Source organism: Caretta caretta, chromosome 28 (assembly GCF_965140235.1).
Source record: "Caretta caretta isolate rCarCar2 chromosome 28, rCarCar1.hap1, whole genome shotgun sequence".
In the NCBI taxonomy this organism is placed as follows: Eukaryota; Metazoa; Chordata; order Testudines; family Cheloniidae; genus Caretta; species Caretta caretta.
In genome coordinates, this window is record NC_134233.1 from 2,305,863 (window position 1) to 2,320,408 (window position 14,546).

At 58.4% G+C, this 14,546-nt stretch overlaps 1 protein-coding gene across 1 annotated transcript; it reads right to left on the bottom strand.

Moving 5' to 3' along the window:
- Positions 1–7,133: 7,133 nt before the first annotated feature.
- Positions 7,134–14,290, bottom strand: LOC125628697 (thialysine N-epsilon-acetyltransferase-like). The gene is made up of 6 exons (XM_075123827.1): positions 14,150–14,290; positions 13,107–13,158; positions 12,758–12,841; positions 9,979–10,077; positions 9,160–9,200; positions 7,134–7,415 (listed from the first exon to the last, which is right to left on the bottom strand). The coding sequence occupies exons 1-6, from the start codon at positions 14,231–14,233 to the stop codon at positions 7,242–7,244; spliced, it is 534 nt and encodes a 177-aa protein (XP_074979928.1). The 5' UTR covers positions 14,234–14,290; the 3' UTR covers positions 7,134–7,241.
- Between the last annotated feature and the right edge of the window lie 256 nt (positions 14,291–14,546).

Genomic DNA, 14,546 nt, shown 5'->3' on the forward strand with positions numbered 1-14,546 from the left:
CCCTGGGGACTGCGATGAGCAGTCTCAGGGGTGGAGGAGTCTGCAGCTCAACCCTGGCAAAGAGGTGGTGACCTCGAGAAGGGCTGGCACACTAGGGGTTCTCCCTGGGAACCGTGGGGAGCTGAGAGCACACAGGCCTATGAGTCCACAGCAACTTGGGAAGGGCGGAGTGATGGCCTGTCACCATCTCCTGAAGAAGGACATTGTAACCCTGTGCAGAAAGGAAGGGTTGAGTGTTGGAAAGTTCACCAAAGCACAGTTCATCCTGCAGCTGGAGGAGGATGACCGCTCTAAGGGACAGATTCCTGACCCCAAATGGGGCTACAAGATCTGGGAGCAGCTGGAGTGGGAGCCAGGCATCCCCAAGACTCCTGTCCCCGACCAGACGGGGGTCTTCACGATCGGGTTCCCCATCGGGGGATCGGAGACGGACGGGATTGGAGCTGAGTCCGAGAGAGAAAGAGGACCATGAGAGACAGTGAGATCCCGAGAAAGAGCTGCAGGAGAAGGAGCAGCATGAACCGGCTGTGGTGGGGCGGAGAGGCCTAGGGGATCTCCCAGGGTGAGTGGGGATAGACCCTGGGGGGCCAGTTCCGCAGGGAACCTCGAGACTAAATTGCTGCCCCTGGTTAAGGACGGGGGGGATGTGGATGCCCACCTCACTGGCTTTGAGCAGGCTGGAGATTTGAACCAGGGGGACCCTGTGGAAAAGCCCCGGTGTCTAGCTCCCTTGCTGGGTCCCAAGGCCACAGACTCCATCAGCCCGATGGGTGGGGAGGTGGACAGGCTCCCACTCCTGACCCCAACCTGCATGTCTGTGTGGAGTCTCCTGGGGCCAGGCCCCTCGGACCCCCAGTGGGAGCAGAAGGTGATGGTTGATGAGGAGCCATTCCTGGGACGGCGAGACCCTGGGACAGAGAGAACCGTTGTCAGGCCCTGGGTGGTGCAGCCTCAGAGGCCGAGGGGCTGGGTGAGCTGGGTGAGGGTCCCAGGGATGAAGCCCCTCGCCCTGCCTAGGGCCCAGATCCCTGTGCAGACCCAGGAGGGTTGGGCTGGCTGGTTGTTGGGTAGAAACAGGACATCGGCTGTGAGACCCTGTTGGGGGATGACTGTGTCTGTTTGGGACAGGATCCAGGCCCTGCTCCTGTAACGGCCGAGGGTTTGAATTTGAACCCAGGGAACCAATGAGCTGAGATGGAAATGGTCAGTGAAAATGCAGATGACCTGGCTGGCAGGGGGGAGAAGCTGAGGGAACGAGCTGGCCGCAGGCTGCAAACCCCCTTGGGGAAGGCTGCAGGGACAGATCCCCGCGGGAGAAGGGGTTCCTGTACCAGGAAGGGGCTCCCCAAGGGGAAGCAGAACTGTGGAGGATCAGGAGGCGGCTGATGGTGCCCCAGAAGTACCCCCGCAGGCTGTCGTACCTGGCCCACCATGTCCCTCTCTCGGGACACCAGGGGATCCAGAGAACTTTGACTGGCCCGGAGTCTGTGACGCAGCCTGGCCGGACTGCGGGTCCGGCGACCCCGGCCTGAGGGTGGCGAAGTGCCGGGATAAAGGTGAAGCCCCCTTGAGACTCCTGCCCATCATAGAGGACCCTTTCCAGAAGGTGGCTGTGGACACAGTGGGGCCCCTCAGCCAGGAAATACGTCCTGGTGGTGATGGATCTCGCTACCCAGAGGTGGGGGCTCTGTCCTCCACCGAGGCAGACACCATGGCAGGGGGTCCCCAGCGAGGTCCTTACAGACCAGGGGTCCACTGTCCTGTCAGCCCTGCTCCGGGGCTGGTGGGAGAAATGGGGGGTCTGGCCCAGCTGGGCCTCTGCAGATCACCCTCAGTCCAACGGGCTGGTGGAGAGAGTTTGATGGTGCTGAGGATTTATCCGCAGGACGGGGACAAGGACCTGCCCCACCTGCGGTACGGGGAAATGCCCCAGGAATCCACCAGGTTCTTCCCTTTGGAGCTGCTGGATGGGAGGAGAGTGAGGGGACCCCCAGACCTGATAAGGGACGATTGGGAGGAGAAGGGGGAAGACCCCTTGGTGGATCTCTTCCCTGAAGTGGGAGCCAATCCTCCCATCAGAGTCACTGGGAAAACAGCCCAGAGCCTGGAGAGAGAGGTCAAGGTCATGCTGGCTTTCGAGGTGATCCAGCTGTTCAACAGCCCATGGGCCTCACCCGTGGGGCTGGTCCCCAAGAAAGACGGGTCGATCCGATTCTGTGGGGACTATCAGAAGCTTAATGCCCTCACCATGTCCAGGCCTAGGCCCGGTGAGATTCTAGACAAGCTGGGGGGGTGGGGGTGGAAAACTTGGCCCTGGCGTCCATTGAGGACATCTGGGTCTTTAGCCAGACCTGGGAGGAACACGTGTCCCCGGTGAAGAGGGCTGGGCTGCCCCAAGGAGGCAGGACCGAGGGTAAAAGCTGGAAGGTGCAAGGTGGGGATGGCAGAGGTGTCATACCTGGGCCACAAGGTGGGGAGCGGCCGCCAAAGCCCAGAGCTGGCCAAGGTCAAGATGGGGGCTCTTCACCCAGAGAGCCCGAATCGCAGCCCTCCAGACTGGAGCGCTGGGAGAAGACCCGATCTGAGTTTGAACCCCAGGGGTTTTGGGGTGGCCAAAGGGCACGAGCCGCATAAACCTCCCCACGTGCCGCCTGCGAGTGCCAACGGGCACGCCCGACCTAAGGGAGGGTGTGAAACAGGAAGGGCCTGGTGCAACTCCCACCAAGGAACGGGAGAGACGCTGGGGCATCCATGGCGGGTTTGAACTTCCCCAGGTCACCGGCTGAAATGACCCCGCTCAGTTCGGCCTCGAAGGGGGGAGAGATGTGACGAATTGGGGCTGTTCTTAATCTTTCCTCTGAATACTCTAGGGGTGCCTCAGTTTCCCCCTAGGCACCTCTTAAGATCTCTAGGTGGTGGGATAAGGGGGTGTGATTGTTGCAGAGCCTTAGAGGGTGAGTGTGAGGCTCTATAGTTCTGTTTTGGACCGTGTCCCTCTCGTCTAATAAGCCTTCTGTTTTACTGGCCGGCTTGAGAGCCACGTCTGACTGCGGAGTTGGGGGGCAGGGCCCCCCAAGGAGCCCCACCCGGGCGGACAGCGCACAGTGGGGCAGGGGAGGCTGGATGCTCCGAGGTCAGCCCCAGGAAGGTGGAAGCTGGGGAAGCGTCTTGCCCCGGGGACAGTCGGCTCCGAGAGAGGAGGGTCCCCACAATCCTGCCTGGCTTTGTAGGGAGCAGTTCCAGAGCCCGGCCCGGGCACACCGTGACACCCCCCCGTGGCGGGTGACCCCTCACTGCCCCCCCCTTTCAACACCCTCGATTCTGGTGCTGGGAGGGTTAACGGGCCTCGGCCCAGCGGGGGGCCCCCCCCCCGACCTTTCAGCTGTTGACTATTAAACATGATGAGTTTTTCCTTAATTTCTCCCAGCAGGGCGGTCCTTGGAGGGGGGTGGGGGGGGCCAGGGTGATGAAGTCACATCCCCCCCCCCCCGCCCAGTCTGTCTGCGGCTGAACAGAACAGGAATCCGCGCACTGAGATGAGTGGGGGTCTTTGCTGAAGTGTCCTCCGGGACCCGCCCTGGGAGGGGAGTGGGGTTTAGTGATTAGAACTGGGGTCTGGGAGCCAGGACTCCTGGGTTCTCTCCCCGGCTCTGGGAGGGGAATGGGGTCTAGTGGTTAGAACAGGGGTCTGGGAGCCAGGACTCCTGGGTTCTCTCCCCGGCTCTGGGAGGGGAATGGGGTCTAGTGGTTAGAACAGGGGTCTGGGAGCCGGGACTCCTGGGTTCTCTCCCCGGCTCTGGGAGGGGAATGGGGTCTAGTGGTTAGAACAGGGGTCTGGGAGCCGGGACTCCTGGGTTCTCTCCCCGGCTCTGGGAGGGGAATAGGGTCTAGTGGTTAGAACAGGGGTCTGGGAGCCAGGACTCCTGGGTTCTCTCCCCGGCTCTGGGAGGGGAATGGGGTCTAGTTGTTAGAATAGGGGTCTGGGAGCCGGGACTCCTGGGTTCTCTCCTCGGCTCTGGGACGGAAATGGGGTAGGCGCCCCGATCAATATGCTGGAGAGGGGGCCCTCCCCGGCACTAGAGAAAGGAAAAGATGTGCAGAGGAGAGAGATGCAAGGCCCCCCCACCCTCCCAGAGGTGATGGATCAGAGCTGGCACCTGTGACCTGCTCACACCAGAAGCTGGAGAGATGCTGCAGGCAGGGGGGCTGCAGACTCCCCCCGCCAGGCTGTCAGAGCTCAGCACCAGCTGTGCCCCCCCCCACTGCTCCCACCACCCCCCACTGCTAACGGGTCTCCCAGCCACCATCCCTGCAGGGACTGCGTCACCCCAGCGACAATGGGACGGGGGGCTGGGAGCCAGGACTCCTGGGTTCCCTCCCTGGTGCTGGGAGGGGAGCAGCGGCTGGAGGTTAGAGCAGGGGGGGCTGGGAGCCAGGACTCCTGGGTTCCCTCCCTGGTGCTGGGAGGGGAGCAGGGGCTGGAGGTTAGAGCAGGGGGGGCTGGGAGCCAGGACTCCTGGGTTCCCTCCCTGGTGCTGGGAGGGGAGCAGGGGCTGGAGGTTAGAGCAGGGGGGGCTGGGAGCCAGGACTCCTGGGTTCCCTCCCTGGTGCTGGGAGGGGAGTGGGGGCTAGTGGTTCGTTTCAGGTTCCCCATCTCTCACACGGGGGAGCTGATGACACTCCCGGGGGTGCCCATGGTCGTCCCCCTGTCTGCGTTCGCAAACCGCCCAGGGTCCCCGCGCTGCGAGGTGCTGAGACAAGAGGCCTTCGTCCCAGCCCCAGTCTGGCCCGTGTTTATTGGTGTCGGCAGCCACTTCGTCGCCTGGTTGTACTGGGGCTGGAGGGCGGGGTGTGGCGGGATGGAGGGTGCTTGGGAGAGATAGATGGCTGGCTGGAGGAAGGGCTGTGTGGGATGGATGGAGGGAGGGAGGGATGAATGGATGGAGGAAGGATGGGCTGTGGGGGATGGATGGAGGGCTGTAGGGAAGGAGGAATGGATAGATGGATGGAGGGCTTTGGGGGATAGAAGGAGGGATGGATGGATGGAGGGCTGTGTGGGATGGAGGGATGGAAGGAGGGATGGATGGAGGGCTGTAGGGGAAGGAGGGATGGATGGATGGAGGGCTGTGTGGGATGGAGGGATGGAAGGAGGGATGGATGGAGGGCTGCAGGGGAAGGAGAGATGGATGGATGGAGGGCTGTGTAGGAGGGATGGAGGGCTGTGTGGGATTGAAGGAAGGATGAAGGGCTATAGGGGAAGGAGGGATGGAAGGAGGGCTGGAGGGCTATGGGGGATGGAAGGAGGGCTGGAGGGCTATGGGGGATGGAAGGAGGGCTGGATGGATGGAGGGCTATGGGGGATGGAAGGAGGGCTGGAGGGCTATGGGGGATGGAAGGAGGGCTGGAGGGCTGTGTGGGATGGAAGGAGGGATGGAGGGCTGTGTGGGATGGAAGGAGGGATGGAGGGCTATGGGGGATGGAAGGAGGGCTGGAGGGCTGTGTGGGATGGAAGGAGGGATGGAGGGCTGTAGGGGAAGGAGGGCTGGAAGGAGGGCTGGAGGGCTATGGGGGATGGAAGGAGGGCTGGATGGATGGAGGGCTGTGTGGGATGGAAGGAGGGATGGAAGGAGGGATGGAGGGCTGTGTGGGATGGAAGGAGGGATGGAGGGCTATGGGGGATGGAAGGAGGGCTGGAGGGCTATGGGGGATGGAAGGAGGGCTGGATGGATGGAGGGCTGTGTGGGATGGAAGGAGGGATGGAAGGAGGGATGGAGGGCTGTAGGGGAAGGAGGGATGGAAGGAGGGATGGAGGGCTGTGTGGGATGGAAGGAGGGCTGTAGGGGAAGGAGGGATGGAAGGAGGGATGGAGGGCTGTGTGGCATGGAAGGAGGGATGGATGGATGGAGGGCTATGGGGGATGGAAGGAGGGCTGGAGGGCTGTGTGGGATGGAAGGAGGGATGGAGGGCTGTAGGGGAAGGAGGGCTGGAAGGAGGGCTGGAGGGCTGTGTGGGATGGAAGGAGGGCTGGATGGATGGAGGGCTGTGTGGGATGGAAGGAGGGATGGAGGGCTGTGTGGGATGGAAGGAGGGATGGAGGGCTATGGGGGATGGAAGGAGGGCTGGAGGGCTATGGGGGATGGAAGGAGGGCTGGATGGATGGAGGGCTGTGTGGGATGGAAGGAGGGATGGAAGGAGGGATGGAGGGCTGTAGGGGAAGGAGGGATGGAAGGAGGGATGGAGGGCTATGGGGGATGGAAGGAGGGCTGGAGGGCTATGGAGGATGGAAGGAGGGCTGGATGGATGGAGGGCTGTGTGGGATGGAAGGAGGGATGGAAGGAGGGATGGAGGGCTGTAGGGGAAGGAGGGATGGAAGGAGGGATGGAGGGCTGTGTGGGATGGAAGGAGGGCTGTAGGGGAAGGAGGGATGGAAGGAGGGATGGAGGGCTGTGTGGCATGGAAGGAGGGATGGATGGATGGAGGGCTATGGGGGATGGAAGGAGGGCTGGAGGGCTGTGTGGGATGGAAGGAGGGATGGAGGGCTGTAGGGGAAGGAGGGCTGGAAGGAGGGATGGAGGGCTATGGGGGATGGAAGGAGGGCTGGATGGATGGAGGGCTGTGTGGGATGGAAGGAGGGATGGAGGGCTGTGTGGGATGGAAGGAGGGATGGAGGGCTATGGGGGATGGAAGGAGGGCTGGAGGGCTATGGGGGATGGAAGGAGGGCTGGATGGATGGAGGGCTGTGGGGGATGGAAGGAGGGATGGAAGGAGGGATGGAGGGCTGTAGGGGAAGGAGGGATGGAAGGAGGGATGGAGGGCTATGGGGGATGGAAGGAGGGCTGGAGGGCTATGGAGGATGGAAGGAGGGCTGGATGGATGGAGGGCTGTGTGGGATGGAAGGAGGGCTGGAGGGCTGTGGTGGATGGAAGGAGGGCTGGAGGGCTATGGAGGATGGAAGGAGGGCTGGAGGGCTGTGTGGGATGGAAGGAGGGCTGGAGGGCTGTGTGGGATGGAAGGAGGGATGGAGGGCTGTGTGGCATGGAAGGAGGGCCGGATGGATGGAGGGCTGTGTGGGATGGAAGGAGGGATGGAGGGCTGTGTGGGATGGAAGGAGGGATGGAGGGCTGTGTGGGATGGAAGGAGGGATGGAGGGCTGTGGGGTGCAGACGCAGGACTCCATGGGGCCCGGAGGGCTCCGGCTGGTTTAGCTCCGTGGCCCCAGCCCGGCTCCCCATGGCCCCGAATCACCGTCCGTCCCCTGCCAGCCTGCGCAGGGCCTCGGCCCCCAGCTCGAAGCAGTGCCAGTCGCTCGCCTCCGTCTTGTCCTGGGCCCCGAGGTGCCGGTACCACGCCAGGGCCTGGCTGTTCCACGCCACCACCATGAACTTCATCTCGCTGCAGCCCCGGGCCAGCACCGCCTGCCGCGACGGGGAGGGGCGGGTCACCGCATGGGGGAGCAGACGGGTCAGAGGGAAGGCACATCCATGCATGGACAAATCTCACCAACTTAATCCAGCCCCATCTAATCATAATCCCAATCCAGGCCTTCCTAATCCCAATCTAGATACCAATCTAACCCTAATCCTAATACAGATGTCTAAAGTGCTACACTCAACCAAAACCAAATGATTCTGCCCTCTAATCCTAATCCAGACTCATTGTGTTCCTATCCTAATCCAGATTCCACCATCTAAACCTAATCCTTACTCGACCTCTAACCCTAATCCAGATTCCACCTCTCCACTTGACACTGACTCCTCCTCTAACCCTAATCCAGATTCCCCCATCTCCACTTAATCCAGATTCCCCCAGATAACACTAGCCTTAATCCACTCTCCACTTAATCCATTCTCAATCCCTTATACCTATTGAGCCCTGTCACCCAAATCCCGACTACAGCTTGTGACGAAATTGGGGATTTTTGGAGCGCCTCAGTTTAACAAGGTGGTGAGAGAGGGTATTTGGTTGCCGGGACCCGCAGACAACAGCCTAGAGATGGGGGTTGCTAGGCCCGAGGGCCCTGTGCTGGGTTCAGACGCTCAATAAACCCTCCTGTTTTACACTGGCTGAGAGTCGCTCCGGTCCAGAGAAGAGGGTTTGGGAGTGGAGGTCCCGGGGTCCAGAGCGAGGGGACTCCCTGAGGTGGGAGACAGGCGTGGTAAGGCTCAGAGAGGTGTGATTCCAGGAGGTGGGGGGGCTTAACCCCAAGAGAGAGTGGACAGCCAACAAGGGCTCTCGCCCTGAAGGGACTATCCAGGGCCAAAAATGGGCGCGACATTTGAATCCATGACACAGCTATACAAATATATTCCAAACCCAGGGTACCTTTATCCAACTATCCATAATCCAAATCAAGAAAACAAATCACATCCTAATATTAATCCAGATGGTGTTTATCTAAACCTAACCCCAATTCTAATTCAGTCCATTTTATTTAACTCGACATTATCTAGCCTGAATCCCAAACCAGACCTCTTCCTGTATCCCCAATCTGACTCTAAACCCAATCCAGACTCTTTAATCTGTCCCCAATTTACCCCAATCCCAATCCAGACTGCTTAATCCATACAAATCTACTCCTAATCCCAATCCAAACCACTAAATCTATCCCCAACCTACCTTCAATCCCAATCCAGACTTCTTAATCTACACCAACACAGGTTAACTCTATTTGCCCCTACTCCCAATCCAGACATATTAATCCATCCCAGCCTCCCCTAATCCAGCTTTACTGAGAGTGGCACCTTGAGGGCATGTCCCCCGGGGCCTGCTGCTGACCCCAGTGGGGGGCCGCCCCACCCCCTCTGGGATGAGGTGGGTGGGGTGAAGGAGAAGGGGGCGGGGTTTGTGCCTGATCACCTGACACTCCAGCCCAAATCCCGTGTGCCAATCCCCTGCCCTCATAGAATCACAGAATCAGACTATCAGGGTTGGAAGGGACCTCAGGAGGTCATCTAGTCCAACCCCCTGCTCAAAGCAGGACCAATCCCCAATTTTTGCCCCAGATCCCTAAATGGTCCCCTCAAGGATTGAACTCACAACCCTGGGTTTAGCAGGCCAATGCTCAAACCACTGAGCTATCCCTCCCCCCTCATTGGGGTTGGCTGAGGGCGGGGGCAGAACCTGGGGGGTGGGGCAGAGGGAGAGGGGGTAAAATCTTACCTTAGCCATTTCACTCAGCAGCTTCTTCCCGATCCCCGGGCCTAGGGAGCCAAAGCCCGGCAAAGGGGGTTACAGTTCGTTTGGGTCCATGTGGGCACTTCCCAACCCCCCCGCCATCAGCATCCATAGTCTCCTCCCCTTCTCCCCGTCCTCAAAACCGGGGTGAATGGGAGGGGAACCAGCCCTGTGAACGCCAGCGGAGTGACTCCTGATTGACTCTGGATTGAGCGAGAGGGGAACCGGCGCTGTGAACGCCAGCGGAGTGACTCCTGATTGACTCCGGATTGAGTGACAGGGGAACTGGCCCTGTGAACGCCAGCGGAGTGACTCCCGATTGACTCCGGATTGAGCGAGAGGGGAACCAGCCCTGTGAACGACAGCGGAGTGCCTCCGGATTGACAGCGTTAGTTCACATTAAGAGGACAGAGCTATCCTACTGGGAGACGTCACATTTCCCCTGCTTTGTTTTCCACATCCCTGTTACTTAGCTCGTTAACACTGATGGACTTGGCGGTGCAGATTATCGCCATGACCTGAACAGAGGGGGTGGAGTCTTCTGGGGCCGTCATCCTGAGCGGGCGGCCTTGACCCTTGGCTGAGCAATCCTGGCTCTTGGAACAGTTACGAAACGCACCAGCAGAAGCTCTTCCTTCTCTCTTGACTGCAAGGCTGATTCCTGCTGTTCACTCCACTCCGGAGTCAATCAGGAGTCACTCCACTGGAGTCACACTGGGGCTGATTTTGACTCTCACTCCCCCTGCTCCCCATCCACTCCCCCACCGTGGCTCATTCCCCAAAGGATGCAGCATGGCACCCTACCTCTGAATTCAGAGACCACATACAGATTCTCCAAGTAGACGATACGGCCTGTGTTCACACTGTACCCAAAGAAGAATAAGACGTAGCTGATTAGGTGACCTGGGGGAGAGAGAGGGATCAAACAGGGGCCAGCCACTGTGGGGTAGGGATGGACTTGGGGGAGGGGGGGTACCACACAGGACCTGGGGTCCAGGTCCGGATCCAGCGAGAGGCGGGGTTGGACCTGGTTTAAGATGGGGATAAAGCCACAGAGTCAGAACTACTCTGGGTTCACACTAGCTCAGGATCCAGATCGCTGGCTCCAACGGAGTGACTCTTGATTGACCCCGGAGTGAATGAGATGGGAATTGGCCCCATTGACTCCACTGGAGTGACTCCTGATAGACACCAGAGTGAGCAAGAGGGGAATCGGACCTATTGACTCCAGCCTGACAATGGAGTGAGCAAGAGGGGAAATGGCCATGTGACCTCCAGTAGAATGACTCCTGATTGACACCGGAGTGAGCGAGAGGGGAATCACTGTTGACTCATCTCCAGCTTCTCGTCCACTGTCACCCCTAGGTCCTTTTCCGCAGAACTGCTGCCGAGCCATTCGTTCCCTAGTCTGTAGCGGTGCCTGGGATTCTTCCGTCCTAAGCGCAGGACTCTGCACTTGTCCTTGTTGAACCTCATCAGATTTCTTTTGGCCCAATCCTCCAATTTGTCTAGGGCCCTCTGTATCCTATCCCTACCTGCCACTCCTGTATCTACCACTCCTCCTAGTTTAGTATCATCCGCAAATTTGCTGAGAGTGCAATCCACGCCATCCTCCAGATCATTTATGAAGATATTGAACAAAACCAGCCCCAGGACCGACCCTTGGAGCACTCCACTTGATACCGGCTGCCCTCTAGACATGGAGCCATTGATCACTACCCGTTGAGCCCGACAATCTAGCCAACTTTCTACCCACCTTATAGTGCATTCATCCAGCCCATACTTCCTTAACTTGCTGACAAGAATACTGTGGGAGACCGTGTCAAAAGCTTTGCTAAAGTCAAGGAACAACACGTCCACCGCTTTCCCCTCTTCCACAGAACCAGTAATCTCATCATAGAAGGCGATTAGATTAGTCAGGCATGACTTGCCCTTGGTGAATCCATGCTGACTGTTCCTGATCACTTTCCTCTCATGCAAGTGCTTCAGGATTGATTCCTTGAGGACCTGCTCCATGATTTTTCCGGGGACTGAGGTGAGGCTGACTGGCCTGTAGTTCCCAGGATCCTCCTTCTTCCCTTTTTTAAAGATTGGCACTACATTAGCCTTTTTCCAGTCATCCGGGACTTCCCCGGTTCGCCACGAGTTTTCAAAGATAATGGCCAATGGCTCTGCAATCACAGCCGTCAACTCCTTTAGCTCTCTCGGATGCAACGCATCAGGCCCCATGGACTTGTGCACGTCCAGCTTTTCTAAATAGTCCCGAACCACCTCTATCTCCACAGAGGGCTGCCATCTCTTCCCCATTTTGTGATGCCCAGCGTAGCAGTCTGGGAGCTGACCTTGTTAGTGAAAACAGAGGCAAAAAAAGCATTGAGTACATTAGCTTTTTCCACATCCTCTGTCACTAGGTTGCCTCCCTCATTCAGCAAGGGGCCCACACTTTCCTTGGCTTTCTTCTTGTTGCCAACATACCTGAAGAAACCCTTCTTGTTACTCTTAACATCTCTTGCTAGCTGCAGCTCCAGGTGCGATTTGGCCCTCCTGATTTCATTCCTACATGCCCGAGCAACATTTTTATACTCTTCCCTGGTCATTTGTCCAATCTTCCACTTCTTGTAAGCTTCTTTTTTGTGTTCAAGATCAGCAAGGATTTCACTGTTAAGCCAAGCTGGTCGCCTCCCATATTTACTATTCTTTCGACACATCGGGATGGTTTGTCCCTGTAACCTCAATAGGGATTCTTTGAAATACAGCCAGCTCTCCTGGACTCCTTTCCCCTTCATGTCAAGAAGGCCAATGGCATTTTGGGATGTATACGTAGAGGCATTGCCAGCAGATCGAGGGACGTGATCGTCCCCCTCTATTCGACATTGGTGAGGCCTCATCTGGAGTACTGTGTCCAGTTTGGGGCCCCACACTTCAAGAAGGATGTGGATAAATTGGAGAGAGTCCAGCGAAGGGCAACAAAAATGATTAGGGGTCTGGAACACATGAGTTATGAGGAGAGGCTGAGGGAACTGGGATTGTTTAGTCTGCAGAAGAGAAGAATGAGGGGGGATTTGATAGCTGCTTTCAACTACCTGAGAGGTGGTTCCAGAGAGGATGGTTCTAGACTATTCTCAGTGGTAGAAGAGGACAGGACAAGGAGTAATGGTCTCAAGTTGCAGTGGGGAGGTTTAGGTTGGATTTTAGGAAAAACTTTTTCACTAGGAGGGTGGTGAAACACTGGAATGCATTCCCTAGGGAGGTGGTGGAATCTCCTTCCTTAGAAGTTTTTAAGGTCAGGCTTGACAAAGCCCTGGCTGGGATGATTTAATTGGGGATTGGTCCTGCTTTGAGCAGGGGGTTGGACTAGATGACCTCCTGAGGTCCCTTCCAACCCTGATATTCTATGATTCTATGAATTGGACCTATTGACTCCAGTATGACAATGGAGTGAGCAAGAGGGGAAATGGCCATGTGAACTCCAGAAGAATGACTCCTGATTGACACCGGAGTGAGCTAGAGGGGAAGCAGTCCTGTGCACTCCAGTAGAGTGACTCCTGATTGACACCGGAGCGAGGATTATGAATTTACGTACCTTGCTTGTCTTCTTGCTCTGGGGCCAGTTCTGCTACGAGACATTGGTAGAAGGGGTCCCCTCCAAACCTGTCAGCCCCCAACACTACAGGGAGAAATGGAGCAGACAGACAACAGGTGTGGGGAGGAGTTTGGGGTGGTGGTGGGAAGGATTGGGGGGGGGTCAGGAATGAGATTGGGGAAAACTGGGAGTTCGGGGGAAGTTTGGGGGGAAGGCCAGAAGGGGGCCAGAGGGGTGAATTTGGGGGAGGTTTCCAGGGAAGGTTGGGAGGTCAAAGTGAGTTGGGGTGGATCAGGCTGAGTTTGGGGGTGTCCCCTCCCCATGCCCGGCCCCCCACTGTCTGGCTCACCCTGGGAGTTAATTGTCACCTTGTCCAGCTTGTTATGATATTCGGCAATCTCCTGGGGGGAACAAACAGAGCCAGAGCATGACGAAGCAGAACTGTTCTTAATGTTTTCTCTGAATAGTGTGGGGGTGCCTCAGTTTCCCCTAGGCCGTTCTTAAGTATCTAGGTGGGGGATGAGGGTGTATGATCCTTGCAGAGCCCTAGAGGGCAGGTGTGGGCAGGGGTCTGGACACAGAGAATGGCCAACACCCTGTTTCCTGGCAGCTGATGACCTGGGCCCTTCCCCCCTGCAAGGTGAGAGCTAAAGGGTTGGAGAACAAAGGAATCCGGTGCCCTCCTGGCCCGGGAAAGGGACAAAGCCCAGAGGAGGAGGGGCTGGAGGGAGTTTCAGTTTGGGGCTGGCTGGGACATGGAGTGAAGGGCAGACGGGGTTGTCTGGCTCACTGCCCCCCAAAATGGACCCAGCTGAGGGGTCCCGTTCTCTGCGCCTGCAAGCTCTGTTTTAGACCATGTTCCTGTCGTCTAATAAACCTTCTGTTTTACTGGCTGGCTGAGAGTCACGTCTGACTGCGGAGTTGGGGGGCAGGACCCTCTGGCTGCCCCAGGACCCCGTCTGAGCGGACTCGCTGGGGGAAGTGCACGGAGGTGCAGAGGATGCTGGATGCTCCGAGGTCAGGAAGGTGGAGCCGGGGGAGCTGTGTGTCCTGCAGACAGGCTGCTCATAGAGAGGAGACTTCCCCAGAGTCCTGCCTGGCTTCGTAGGGAGCAGTTCCAGAGCATCGCCCGAGGACTCCGTGACACAGAGACCCTGGGAACGAGCGAGACTCAGGGTGGGCGGCGGGACCCTAACACTGTGGGGTGTTGTCTGGGGATGGAGAGATAAGATTAGCTGTGTAGGGACGGACGGACGGGGCAAGGCATTGATGAATTAACAGAGCACAGATTGTTCGCCGCCTCTGGGGAAACTGAGGCACAGAACATTTCCAGGGGAGCAAAGTCACTCAGGAAGGGAACCCCGGCATCCTGATGCCCCCAGCAGCCCCCACCCCAGCCCCGCAGCAGCTCATGCGGATCATGGCCATGACGTGGTCGCAGTCGGTGCTCTGGGCCGGGCGGACGACGCACTCCATGGCCACCTGGGGCCGGCGGGCGATGGGGCTGGGTGTGGCCTTCCAGCCTGCCACCTGTGATCTATATAGCGCAGGGATTTACAGCTGTCCAGGCCCCCCCCCCCTCCCCACAAGATCAGGATCTGGCTGCCGAGCCGGATGGGGGGGGGGGGGGAATTCCCAAGTCCGGGAAGCCTGCGGCTCAGATGAAACCACACGCTGGAGGATGGGAAGACAAGCGAGCAGGGCACGTGCCGGGGTGAAAGATCCCGCGTGAACCCCTTATTCCCACCCCCTGCCGCTGGGTCCTGAGAACCCACTGGCAGCTGGGGTG